This window comes from Solea solea, chromosome 6 (assembly GCF_958295425.1).
Source record: "Solea solea chromosome 6, fSolSol10.1, whole genome shotgun sequence".
NCBI lineage: Eukaryota > Metazoa > Chordata > Actinopteri > Pleuronectiformes > Soleidae > Solea > Solea solea.
The window spans coordinates 12,219,722-12,233,236 of NC_081139.1; the positions used below are offsets into that span (position 1 = coordinate 12,219,722).

At 40.8% G+C, this 13,515-nt stretch overlaps 1 protein-coding gene across 9 annotated transcripts in view; it reads left to right on the forward strand.

Annotated features, from left to right (window-relative positions):
* Positions 1–1,011: 1,011 nt before the first annotated feature.
* The window catches only part of ptprt (protein tyrosine phosphatase receptor type T), a 256,950-nt gene continuing 244,446 nt past the window's right edge, over positions 1,012–13,515 (forward strand). For all 9 annotated transcript variants that reach the window (XM_058631865.1, XM_058631867.1, XM_058631868.1 and 6 more), the window contains exon 1: positions 1,012–1,458. In XM_058631865.1, the coding sequence (XP_058487848.1) occupies positions 1,371–1,458 (88 nt within the window). In that variant the 5' untranslated portion in view covers positions 1,012–1,370. The remainder of the gene's footprint in view (positions 1,459–13,515) is intronic.

Here is a 13,515-nt window from a genome sequence, read left to right on the forward strand (position 1 = left end):
AAGCTACCACAGATAAATACAAATGTGTTCATGTTTCCACTCTTATATGTTTCCAAGAATATGGCCTCACGCCATGCAGTTAAAAATGAAGAGCTAAAGACTGACCTATTTAGTCACCTCATGTGTTTAACGACCTTTACTAGAGGACATTTAGAATTAAGTGCCTCCAAATCTCCCTGCTGTTAAATGAAGGTTCTTTTAGTAAAACACGTGTGATAACGGAGGCATTTTTATATTTATATTCCTACATTTCTACACTTTTAGAAATGTTTTACCACACTTCATTTTGACACTTGTTTTGGCAATGTCAACATACAGTATGTGCCCCATGCCAATAGAGCCCTTTTAAATTTAATTTAATTGAAGAGGGGGGGAGAGAGAGAGAGAGAGAGAGAGAGAGACCTTGAAAAGGATATGTCATGCCCAGTAAAATGAGCGGACTGATCGCATCTCATTACAACGGTAAGAGATGAGAGAATGAAGAGAGACAGACATAGGGTTACAAAGTGAGTGAACTCTATCTTTGCGGAGGGAGCAGGCAGTAGGACCTGGGGGAAACCTAAGAAATGTAGAAAAAGCCTCAAGTACAGTCAAGGTGGCGAAAAACAGTAAAGGCGTCACAGGAAATTGGCATCCACGTCAACAAATAAAAGCATGTATTTGGTTTGTATTTACTAAAGTCACCCGTTATGTGTGTGTGTGTGTGTATAAATGCTGGCGAATATATTTGTCAAACTATCTGAAATCCAAAACTGACACTGATTTGTACACGTTTAAATCTTCGTCACATTAAGGGCCCATTCACCTGATTCAATTAGTTTGGTTAAAAATCAGTTTGCAAAGCTCTGTGACTTATTATATTATATTATTATATTATATTTACCTACTGAGACGTTCCACTTCTACTCTACATTTTATTTTGAAATATTTCACCGGAAATCCTACGCGCGTTAATCCGCGCCTCAGCACCCGGTGTGGCGCGCGCTGCTCTCCATTCCTGTCCAACTCCACGTTAGTGTGTCAGAGACCGTCTGAGTGCGCACACACACACTCTGCGCCCCGCTCTGTGGGCACACACGAGCACTGACGCACACGCGCGCACACAGACTGTCTGCGGGAGCAGAGAGAAACAGAGCGAGAGAGAGAAAGACAGAGATAGAGAGAAAGAAAGAGAGAGAGAGAGAGATCCAGTCTAATTCGAATCCAACTTTCTGTTTCTTCTTATCCACCAATGCGAGGATTGTATCACTGTTTCCTCAGTTATTATCACTGCTGTCCCGAACCACGGAAAACCAGTTGAAGGACCAGACGGGAGTATGTCAAATAATCTGCACCACTAAGTAAAAGAAGAAGAGAAAAAGACAAAAGAAATGGATAAACGGAGTCTTTGTCCCCTTTTCCTTCACAATCTTCTCTTCTTTGCACTTCTGGGTTTTACTGAAGGACAATTCTTTCCAGGTAAAGCACACTGTTCCTTGTCTTCGTGGATTTCGTTGTGTGTGTGTTTTGAAGTGCTTTTGTTTATTTACAATAAGTTTGAGTCGGTATGAAATGGCACGGCACCGAGGTGGCGCACATGTGACACAAAGTGGACGCATACTTTCATGGAGTGTGTTTCAGGAGGAAAGTGCAGCCGCACTGTGTCATGTTTCTGGACAGTGGGGCGGTTAAACACGCACGAGCTCAGTCATATTTACACCTGCACATACGCGCGGGAATCTGCACGGAGCAGAGCACCTTGAGAGTAATGATCGCCATAAATCACTTATTTATGGCGATCATTGCTCTCAAGCACGTTTGTTGATAAGTTAGTCGTACAAGTTATGAAGACCACTGTCCTGTTGTGCGCATCGGATAATTTGTGGGAAGTTGTGGAGGCTGCGTAAAGCTCCGCGCGCGCGTGGGTCCAAAGCTGGGTTATAATGAGTTACCCAGGTTTTGTGGTTCAGTGTTGGTTATGTTTCGCTGTGAATCTGCTGGAGCAACGAAGCGTTCCTTAATTTATTTACGCAGTGGTCAAATGAATATGTGTCTTGGGTTTCGTGGGTACGGGGCTCTCTTGTGGCATCTTAAAACACAACGAAGTTAGACCCAAAGCTTTGTGTTTTTCTTCAAATATTAATATTTATATAAATAGTCATATTTCTGTCAGATTGTTTTAATCTGAATGGGTGATCAGTCCTCGGCAGCATTTCTGCAGCGCAGTCAGACTCAGGAGCCATGCAGCGCTCCTCTGCAATGCACTTGTTACGCGCCAGAGTTTGGCAGATTTTGCGCAGATTATGTGCGTTGTTTTTCATTCTTTAATCCAGTCAGTGGTCCTTTAATATTTTTTGATTATCTATTATTGGAATTAAAATAGAGCCACGCGTCGTTTCTTGGATGGGGAGTTTGCTCTCGGCTCTCCAGTATAATCCAGTCCTAAAAAAACTCACATACAAATTCTACATTAATTCGTCATAGAATGGACGTGAAGTCAAAGTGTTTAACAGTAACGTTGCGTCAACCTAATATCTTTATTTACCTATATATGTAGTGCTCTATATATGAGTCGAAACGGACTTTTCTGTCACTTTTTAAAACAAAAGCCTCGATCACGTCAGAGGGCTTGTGTGTATCCTGCACTCCATCTTTACCAAGCAGCAAGACATCATTTTCACAAATTTAGGCTCGACTTGACAGGAAAAATCAGATAGAATCAGTGATGTTTGCAGTGGACTGCAGCAGCAGCACCAGCAGCAGCCTGTCTGCTTCTCCCTGTCCCCCCTCTCACTCTCGGCACCTTCTGTTTGGTATTCATAACTTGTAAGGCTGCAAAAAGAGGGTACTTTGAAGGAAAGACTGACTCTAAACATTACGTCCTCCCTCCCCCTCGTCTCCTCTGTCTCTGTCTCTGGCTTGGCGCTGCTGCGGCGCGCCGTCTCTCTCTCTCTCACGCACACACACACACACACACACCGTGCGTAATGGTGCCGCTGCACTGCGCGTTAAGGTGAAATAAAGTGTCCGAAAGGATAAATGGGACCTAAAAAAAAGAGAGATTTAAGTTTCTGTTGACATAAACCGATGTTTAGGAGAGCAAACTCCATGAACCCGTGATGCAAAGTTTATTGCAACGCGTGTGTTTCAGAAACTGAACGGGTTTAAGGAAGTTATATCTTCATTCACTGTTTATACTCTATCAATCACGAGCCCTCCAACCAACGGCTCTATTAGAAGAGGATGCTTGCTTGTGTGTGACCGGGTTTGAAAGCACCTGAAAGAAACAGTGCAAGAGGATAGTGCTGCTATTGCTGCTGTCGTTTGCTTATGTGCCGTTAGGGGGCGACATTCGCACATCAGATTGATTACTCGTTTCACACACTCGCTCCTTCACACACATACAGGTTCAGAGTGGCTATAGTGCATCTATCTATCTATCTATCTATCTATCTATCTATCTATCTATCTATCTATCCATCCATCCATCCATCTATCTCTAAATGTATGGTGTTTTAAAGGTATCAGTGTGGTATATTGAGTGCTTTTATTTAAATTATTTAAATATTTATTTATTTATTTATTATTTAAATGTACACTTTCTGGCAGAGAGTTGGATGACAGTGTTAATATTCAAACATCTGCACAGTAAATATAATCAGATAAGTAAACAAAAGTGTGTGTGTGTGTGTGTGTGTGTATGTGTGTGGGCCAGGTATGCTTCCGTTCCAGTGACCGCTAACCTCTGAACATCCGTTCAAATCTAGAGGTGACCACTTGGGCGATGAGGTGTTTGTGTGTGTGTGTGTGTGTGTGTGTTCCTAGGGTAAGCAATTTAGAATTTATATCCCTCTTGATTAAATTTCTTTGTGCAGTAAGGTCAGGAGAGGAAAGAGTGAAAGAAAGGGAATTGAAGGAGAAAGCGGAAGGTGGTTTCCATGTATCTCTTCCGCTCTCTCTGTCTCCGTGACTTGTTTTCCTTGTGAGTTGACACGCAAGGGGGACGTGACCAAGGCATTTGGCTTTGATCAAATCAACAGCACTCAATCCCCTAATTAAAAAGCCCTTCATGTGATAACTGTGTGTGTGTGTGTGTGCGTGCGTGCGTGCGTGCGTGTGTGTGTGTACGTTCCACCTTTCACTGGAATGTGTAACACTGAGAGAGACGGATGTGCAAACAGAGGACAAGTGAAGACAAGGAGAGACAACATGGTCTTGCAGGGTGAAAGAGGAGTAGAGACATAATGACACAGGCAGAGGGTAATGCGAGGAAGAACTGGGGATAAGAAGAGTAGAGGAGTGGATAGAAGATGGGGAAGAAGAGGAGAAAGGAATGTTAAAGTTATCACAAATGGGATGAAGAAACAATATGATGAGGGAGAATGGAGAAGAGGGAGAGGCCAAAGGATGAGAGAAGAACAAAAAAGTGTGGGAAAGACGAGAGGAAAGAAAAGAATATAGAGATGAGAGGAGAGGAAAGACGGATGAGCAAGAAGAAGATGAGAAAGGAAAGATGGAAAGAGAGAGGAGGTGAGGAGACACATGTTGGAATTAAGGAGATGAAAGGGAGCACAGAATTTAAAATAGACCATGGGGAAAAGGAAAAGGAGAAAGGGAAGGCTACAATTGGGAGGAGAGGAGATCGAAGGCAAAGAGGAGGTGAAAGGACAAGACTGTGGGAAGAGCGATACTCTCGTCGTCTGAAGCCTCATTCATCACTCTTGTCTAGAACATGTTGAAGCAGAGGAAAGAGGAGGAAACGGGAGAGAATAATCAAAAAAATGCATAAAGACGAGCGCAGGACGAGGTGTCGGAGGAAATGACAAAAACAAAGGATGACGGGAGGTCAAGACGAGAGAAAAAAAAGCACACAAATTTGATTATGTCTGATTAGGTCTCACCGTTATTGACTGACTGAGTGGCTGTAATTGTTTTCTTGGCTGTGTGTTTGTGTGTGAAAGTGAGACAGGGAAAGAGCTTTATGACAGGATCTCTGTCACCTCTCTGCCCCACTCTGTTTAGTATGCTGTCCATCCTTCCGCACTGTGTATGTGTGTGTGTGCGCGCCTAATCTGTGGCACTTATTCTATTGGCCTGACTAACTGACAGCCTAATAGCAAGGCATGCTGAGTGCTGGAGGCATCACGTGTGTGTGTGTTTGTGTGTTTGTGTGTTTGTGGATGCGTGTGTGTGAGAAAGAGAGTGTTGTGTCGGGCACTGAATAAATTTGTGTGTGACTAGTGGCGCTAAAAGATTGAGCGAGACTGCTCTCTGCAGCAGCCTCTGATATACACTTCTGTTGATATGAACTCTTGAAAATGTCCTGAAAATTGGATCTGGACAATTTCTGGAGTTTGCCGTTGACTCACGATGAACACAACGGGATGTTGTGTGGGTTTATATGTGTATATCAGAACATCCAGATGAAGGGGTAGAGTTTGGCCTGAGCACGAAGGAGGCAGGACACTTGCTGGGGAACCATCTGGAGCTTCCCCTGCTTTGTCTTCACATGGTCTCACCAATTTACTATCTAGAAAAAGTCCGGACTTATGCGGCTTTAGAACTGCATGCATTTGTACACAGAAGGGCATTGGGTTCAGTAGTAGTGTGTGATTACAATAAAAAATCATGCAAGAAGTTCTGAAACCGTATTTATTTTCTGAATATCGATTGATAATATCAGTAATAATATTTGAATCATCCAAAATAGACTGCAAGAGTGAAAAACAACGTAATTTACTCTCAAATAAGTCCATATGATAACTGCATTTTAAGAAAAATATGTTTTTTCGCAATATCCAGGTGAAGTACACTACCCAAAGTCCCCAAGTGTGATCATGTGTCACTGCAACATTGTATTTATATTGTTAATGCACAAAGAAATGTACTGGAAATTGTTGAAAACCCGTCAAATTGTTTCAAACACGACCAATTGATTTGACTAATATCCTCTCTTATCTTTTCTCGGAAAATGGGTGTCAGACTAACCCATATTTGACAGCTGAAAACAAAATGATTTATTACATTTGAGCAGGGAAGGATAAAACGGCACTGAGAAAATCATCATCTCATGGTGAGACAAAAAAAAAATAAAAAAAATTGTATATTCATTTGCCCTGAGGGAGATTTTGTCTGGTGCATCAAAAGGGCCAGCAGTGCTCACAAAATCCATTGGAGAGAATGTACAGATGTAACCATTAAAAAGCTGCATTAGTACTACAGATAACTTTCTCAAAGTGCCTGAGGATATTTAACAAAGTGAGTGCAATGCGTTTTAGAATGTACATGGACTTTGTGGGAAAACTGGGAAGAATTTTTTGTCTGCACCTTGAAAGGGTTCGGTTTCGGGTGTTGCCCAACCACCAAAAGTACTTTTGAAATTGAAAAGAAATAACAGCATATTGTAATGTCATCTGTTATGAAAAATAAACCCAAACTTAGCAGTTGACCACGGATCAGTGAAATAAACTCAAATATTCTGTTTTTGAAACTTGCCCATCACCTTTAATACAGATACAGTATATGTATATGTATATATATGATAAAATATATATACAGTATATGAAAAAATATATATAAATAATCCATATATATGCTTTAAGTAGAAGAGCATATATTCACAGCAGCAGAAACCATCACCCACACTTTGCCCAGACATTTTGTCTACACACAAACAGCCTGAATACAAATGTGCCTGGTGGACACGGATGCTTTGATTATAACAGGTGAAACCATTAATTACTGTTAATATGTTTATTACTTAAATTATACAGGGGAAATTATAGCGCAGCACTTAAATTATAAAGCCGTCATAAATGATACAACGGTGATTTCAGAAACCTCATCCATAGAAGGGTGTAATGGTGTCACAGACAGCATTCAGCCATCAAATGTCTGCAGGCATAAATGAAGTAGAATTAAGATCTTGAGTCACTGGATTACCAGCAGAATATTAGAAGATGATAATAGTCATATAGGGCTGCAACTAATGATTATTATAGGGTTTCTTTCAAAGAATCGATTACTAATTGGATAAAACAATTCAATTCCGAGCATTTTATTTAATAAACCAAACTGTCTTTGTACAAAAGTTGTTTCCAACAACTCACATCAAATATTAAACGAACATTTTGTAGCAGCTGAATCAATGTAAAGCAAAACATAAAATATATATACCAGCAGTTCTTTATGTTGTTTTGTCAAACAAAATCCTATTGAAGTCTTGAATTTTAAGATGGTGAACAGTTTTAATAACTAAGGAAAAACAAAGACCATCCGTTTTTATACAGTGCAGAGAGCATGTTCTGAAACAAACACCTGTCTCCACCTTGAAATGAGCTGAGGAACAATTCAATAAATAAAATACACAAAACTCAGGCCATGGAGGTGTAACTATAGAGGAAGAAATGAAGGATTCGGGTGAAAATGTCTCTGAATAATTGCATAAAAAACTTCATGTCACGTTATACACCGTTATTCAGCTAATTATCATCAAGTGTATCTACATTTTTCAGCAAATTTGTGTCCAACGCCCAATTTCAGGCCAAATTAAAAACAAACTTAATGGCGCTTACTGCCCCTCATTAGGGGTTAGCATCTGTACGTGTAATAACGAAGACCGAACTAATCGATTATTAAATTAGTTGCCAACTGTTTTAATAATCGATTTTAATCAATTTAATCAATTAGCTGTTGGAGCCCTACTCTCATAAGAGGTGAATGAAAGCTGTCCGGCTTCTACTGGACCCGCAAGAAGTATGTACACAGTAGAGTTAAGTCCATGATTTTACAAAGAAAACCTTTGCAGAGAAAATGAAAAGGTGTTATAGAAGTTCTGCCACCGTCTATTGCACATGGATCATTCTATCTGTTACAGCTCATTAAAAATCTCCATGAGTAGCAAGTATTACTAAGGGAAATGAAGGCTGAGAATTTTGTCACTTAAATCAAATTTGCTTTGTGAACATTTTGGCAAATTCTTCCTCTACACGGCGGTGCGATGACTAGCATTGTTGCCTCGCAACAGGGAAGGTCACCAGTCAGACCACCAAACTGGAACACATGTACCAGTGGTAGTCTTTCAGTGTGTGTGTGGTCTCTGTAAATTAGCCCTGTGATGGACCGGTGACCTGTGCTGGGATTGACTCCAGCTATTATATTATATATATATTCATTTATTTCCCCCAATATAGACTTGTGTGGTATCAGGTGTTGAGTGACATTTATGCAGTATAAATAAGCAACAGTATCCAAGCACATGCTTGTCATCTGTGTGATTATCTGATTGAAAAAGTGTAAAAACACATTTCTTGCACCATCAGATTCAAACTGGTTTCAGGTTCAGTTATCTACAACAATAAGACTAGACATTTTAGAATTGTTTTTTTGTTGTTTTTTACCCTCGAAGGCAACACTCATGCTGCAGCTACTTGAGATGTTACAGAAATAGCTTAAAAAAACAACACAGTCATCTGGATCTCTGAGTGATAACTTTCACCCCTACACTAAATTTGAAGGTTCATATTCGGGGACACCTGGTGAGCACAGCACTAAAACTCTACAAGTCAAAACTTCAGTTAGAGTACCAAGGCAAATGCAGAGACGTGATTGAGCTGATTGTAATGACAGAGGCGTTAAAAAAAAAAAAAAACCCAAAAAACATGATGCAGTGCAATGCAAAACTTCCTTTCCCCTCATTAAAAATAGCGGCTGATTAATGCAAGAGGTTTTAACAGAGCTTAACAAGGTTTCAGAGTAATTAATCCATATTTAATAAAATATGTTAGGCAAGAGAGGCTGCTTAATCAACAAGACTGGGGGGAGGGGAGGGGAGGGGTGAGAGGGTGGAAGGGAGGAAAAGCGTGAGCATGGAAGGCAAGAAGAAAGTAGAGGAGGAAATGAGACATAAGTGAGGGTAGAGGGAGGAAGGAAGGTAGGTAATAAACAGTCCTAGACTCTAGCTGGAGGAGACAAAGATGATATTAGATGATATTTGAGCGTGATTCACTTTGTACTCGCAGAGGCTAAATTTCATAAATGGCACACTGTGTGGGAGGTCACACCAAGAGGAGGGACACACAGATGTAGTTAGAGCTGCACCCCCACCGGGTCCACCAGACAACAACAAAGGAGCCAAATCTGAAGCTACACACACTGGTTTGTCATCAATTAAAGGTGGGATAGGCAGGATCGCCAGAGACACAGCTGATTGACAGCCATAGGCACAACAACAGAAATGACTACAGCACACAACTGTACACAACTCCTGTATCAGTCAGCTCATCTTTTCTTCCTCCTTCATATATGTAGGTGAAGTTTTGTTTTTTTTACCCTGATTCGGCTAAATTCCATTCACTCATCCATCCATTCATTCATTCATGCTCAGCTCCACTTGTTTCCCAATTAATCTGCTCATCAGTGCATCCACAGCTTGTGGTTTCATTATTTCATCAACCATCCATACATCCGTCACTTGTGGAAGTGCTTGGGGGAACCGAGCTTGGGTGCACATGCATATTTAGTGTGTGTGTGTGTGTGTGTGTGTGTGTGTGATGAGGGAGACCTTGGATTAAATGCTGATTAACAGATAATTGCCTCTGTCATTGCCGGTGACAGGAATCACGGTTTTGGTCAAGTGATTCAGAGAGACGGACGGTTTGCGGGACAGACAGATGGATGGACAGATAGACAGACAAAAAACATTTCCTCAGATGAGAGGCCTGACGGTGGCTGCTTTACCTGTCACTCACAGAGCGATTGGAAGAGTGATGTGTCTGTGTGTGTGTGGGGGGGAGACTGGAAGGAAAGCGGGGAAGAAGAAGCGAAGTGATGAGAAGGAGGTAGAGAAAGGGATGAGCAGAGTGAGAGTGCGAGTGATTGGCCGTGGAGGATAAAGGGCAGAAGTGACAAATGATGGGAGAATAAGTGGGAGAGGGTGAGGAGGATGAATAAAGGTTGTTGATTACGAGGGAGGAGGTGCAGAAAAAAGAACGTAGAGGATCAAAAAGTTTAAGCGAGAGGGTGACAGAGAGAAGGATGAAGACACAAATGCCTGTCTTTCTTATGTTAATGTGCTGGTGATTTTTACATGTCACCCTCTCATGTTTTAAAAAAAGTGCCAGAGATACCTTTTTCCATCACAGTGGCAATTTTGAGGCTATTGAAATGCTGTAACATGTCAGAAAGGCTCTAATCTGAAACGTCTGGCATCACATGACCTCACTGAGTGCCACCGAAAGACATTTAATGTACTGCCCTTTTCCAGCTTTACCAAGAATATAACTTGTACTGTGAACATCAAATCTTTGTCCTGTCTTTGTGGATCAAGGCAAACGATTGAAAAGCATTGAAAAGACCTAATCTTCCATCCGTCCGTCCACTTGGGGCTTCAGGGGGAGCTGACACCCTGTTACCCTGGTAGAGATAGCATTCACTCTGGATAGGTGACCATGCAGGCTTTAACAGTCTTCAGTTATTAAATTATATTAATCCCAAGCTGTGAGTGTAAACTGAGGCATGCTTACACTTGTAGCCCATGCACGCATGAGGAGAACATGGAAAACAAAAGGCCCCCAGATTTCAAGCAAGGATCTTCTACTCGCAAAAATTGTGTACAAAAACAATTCTCACACTGTGAATATCCAGGACAGAGTTGTACCGATGCAAGCAAACAGGGACACATTTACAGTATGGCCTGTGCAGCCTTGAGATGACTGTATTATTCAAATCCCTATACAGCATGAAGACTTATTTAGACAGCAGTGGCAAAAATGAGCTTCATAAACCATAATGTAAGATGTCTTGAAAGACAAATTAAAATAACATTAATCTCCAAACCTCCAGCAGTTCTCCTTGGTGTTTTATTTTTTATTTTTTTTCCCCAATCCTGTAGTGCTACAGACGGAGAATAAGATGGTCTCCATTGAATCTGTGCCTCTCTTCTATTCTTTGTAACACACTTCTTAAACCCCCCAATTTGCTGCTAAACATGCTATAAATAAATTCACATCAACCTCTGACTTAACAGAAACTTAAAGAGCAAATGGCATTTCAGCTTCAAGTAACTCGGAGCCTGTTGTGTATATTTATAGATGAAAGCTGTTTCCTGCATGGTAAACTCTATCCACCTGGATATAGTGAAGCACAATACATGCATCCACATCCACAGTGTTGCAGTCTTCTTTCAACGTTAGATATTTAACTGTTACTGCGAAAGAGAACAGCGTTTCTAATGTTGTTTTAATTCCAAATTAAGGGGAAAATGGTCTTACAGAGCACTTCAGTATGTACGACAACAAGTGGTACAAGGGATGTCAAACTTTTACATTTAAATTACAGAGGGGGCTGAAATTAAAACCAAGTTCAGGGCCAGATCAGGTCAAATAATAAAATTCAGAACAAACCAATCTTTTAAATAAAATAAAGAAATAAGTCAGAGATTTGATTGTTAAGATATATAAGCAAGCAATGTATACTTAATTAATTGATTTACTCACGGAATCGCCTCAGAAGGGCTAAATATCAACATTGGACTACTGTTCAAAAGTTACATTCATCAGTTGGACTACTCGCTAAATAACATAAATGTAGAAGAATGTTAAATATTGTTATTGTCGATGGACATTGGACTATTACTTTATCTTCCAGATAATATGATCACAAACTTAATATTTTATTTATTGTACAGTTATAGGGTTATTACATGTTATGTGGTACAAAATATTTTTTTTTATCTTTCTCTTCCAACCTTTAACAGAAAATATCTTTTTTTTTTTTTACTCTATACAGAGATGCTGGAAGAGTCTTTGAAGAGACATACATAAATATAATATACTTTAAGTCCTCCACAATTATATGCAGTGGGTTAATGGTCCATTAAAACCCTCTCTAACATGCAAGAACCTGAATGGAACAGGTGCATGACTCGTCTCAGCTCCATAAGTGTGATTTGCAACTGTCTCCATCTCTTGTATCTTTGACCAAAATCTTTCTAACTGGTCCATGGAATTTTTGTTTTACCTCCTTTCCCGAAAATAATTCTCATTTTCGAGAGGTTAAATGAAAACTTGACAAGCCCTGCAGCCGAGATGCACACAAATGTTCTCGACTCTTTTATTATATTCCCAGACACACAGAAACGCCTTGTGGAGTTTAAAGGGTAACTCAACCCCTTCTTCTGCCTCTAACTCTGCCTAATGCCTGTTTTTAAAAAAAAAAAAGTCAATAAGTGGGCTGAGAGCTGAGTAAGGGAGAGGAGAGGGGAGGGAGAGTGGCGCGGTCTGGGAGTGAATCTGACACTGAGTTGCAGCTGAGTGAAAAAAATCCCCACCACTAAAAAGGTGCTCAGTGAGTCGAGCCTTTCAATCGCTCACACTGTGCATCAAGTGTTGGGGAGAGGGAAAGGCGATGAAGCAACAGCTCCGGCTTTTATAAAGGGGGAGGAGTCTGGAACAACGATGCGATGACCAGTGACGCAAAGCACACTAATAAAGCCGATTAGTAAAATTTAAACGCAGTAGCTGGTGTTTTGAAAAACTGTTCAATGAGTGAGCGCTTCTGCCCCTTTTTCCAAGACAACTTTCACTTTTGTTATATCTGGCAGTTATTCAACCGTTTAGGAATATGGTACTGAGAAGCTGACGTCACTAATGTGTGACACGCTGGTGAATCTTGTCTGTGATCGGACGGTCGTTCGGCGGACGTCCTGAGGGCCGCCGTAATGACAAGTATGTGGGCGGTGACAGGATTGGTAACAGAAGGGTTAACTAAACACAGGAAATGATATGTGTGATAGTTGTCGTGTGTCCGTGCATTGGATTGTTGTTACTTTCAACTTCCAGACATATGGAAGACACAATGGTATCATCTTGTTGAGTGGTGGATCGTATTAAAAAGAATGTTTCATGAAGAATTGTTGGTTTGTGTGCTCACAGCCATGAAGGTCTAGTACCGCAGCGAAGTTACGAGAGTCTCCTTTTTCTACTTGATGACAAAACGCCCTTGTCAATAAGTGCAGATGACTTGTTGGCTGTTGTGTTAATTAACTTAAGAGTATGCAACAAGATTACATAGTTAATCAAGCACCAGTATACCATTCATAGCCTAGGGCTTTTTGCTGCTTCTTCATATCCATGGTGGTTTTATGGTAATTAGATAATTTTTCTCTTCTAATAAATGTGCACTCTTTGGTGTTTTTTTTTTTATTTGGGGGGAGGGGAGGGGGGGGCATGTGAAGCGTATGCAAATGGGAGAAGTTGAGCAGAGACACAAGGCTGTTCTTCAAAGTAAGTAGGAAATGCACATGAACATTAAGAGGGATCTTCTGTCATGTCGACTTTTCATCAGTCTTTGTGTGTAGCTGTCAATATTTCCACTGAAAAAAAACCACAAGTCTGTGTGTTTGGAGGTCACAAGTGACTTCCATAAGCTCTGTTTCTCTGCTGCAAAACAACCAAAGCTGCAGCTGTCTGGGAGTCTTGTTCCATCATACCATCAGTCTGTAGCCCGGAATAGCTTGACTGACAGAGAAGCAACAAA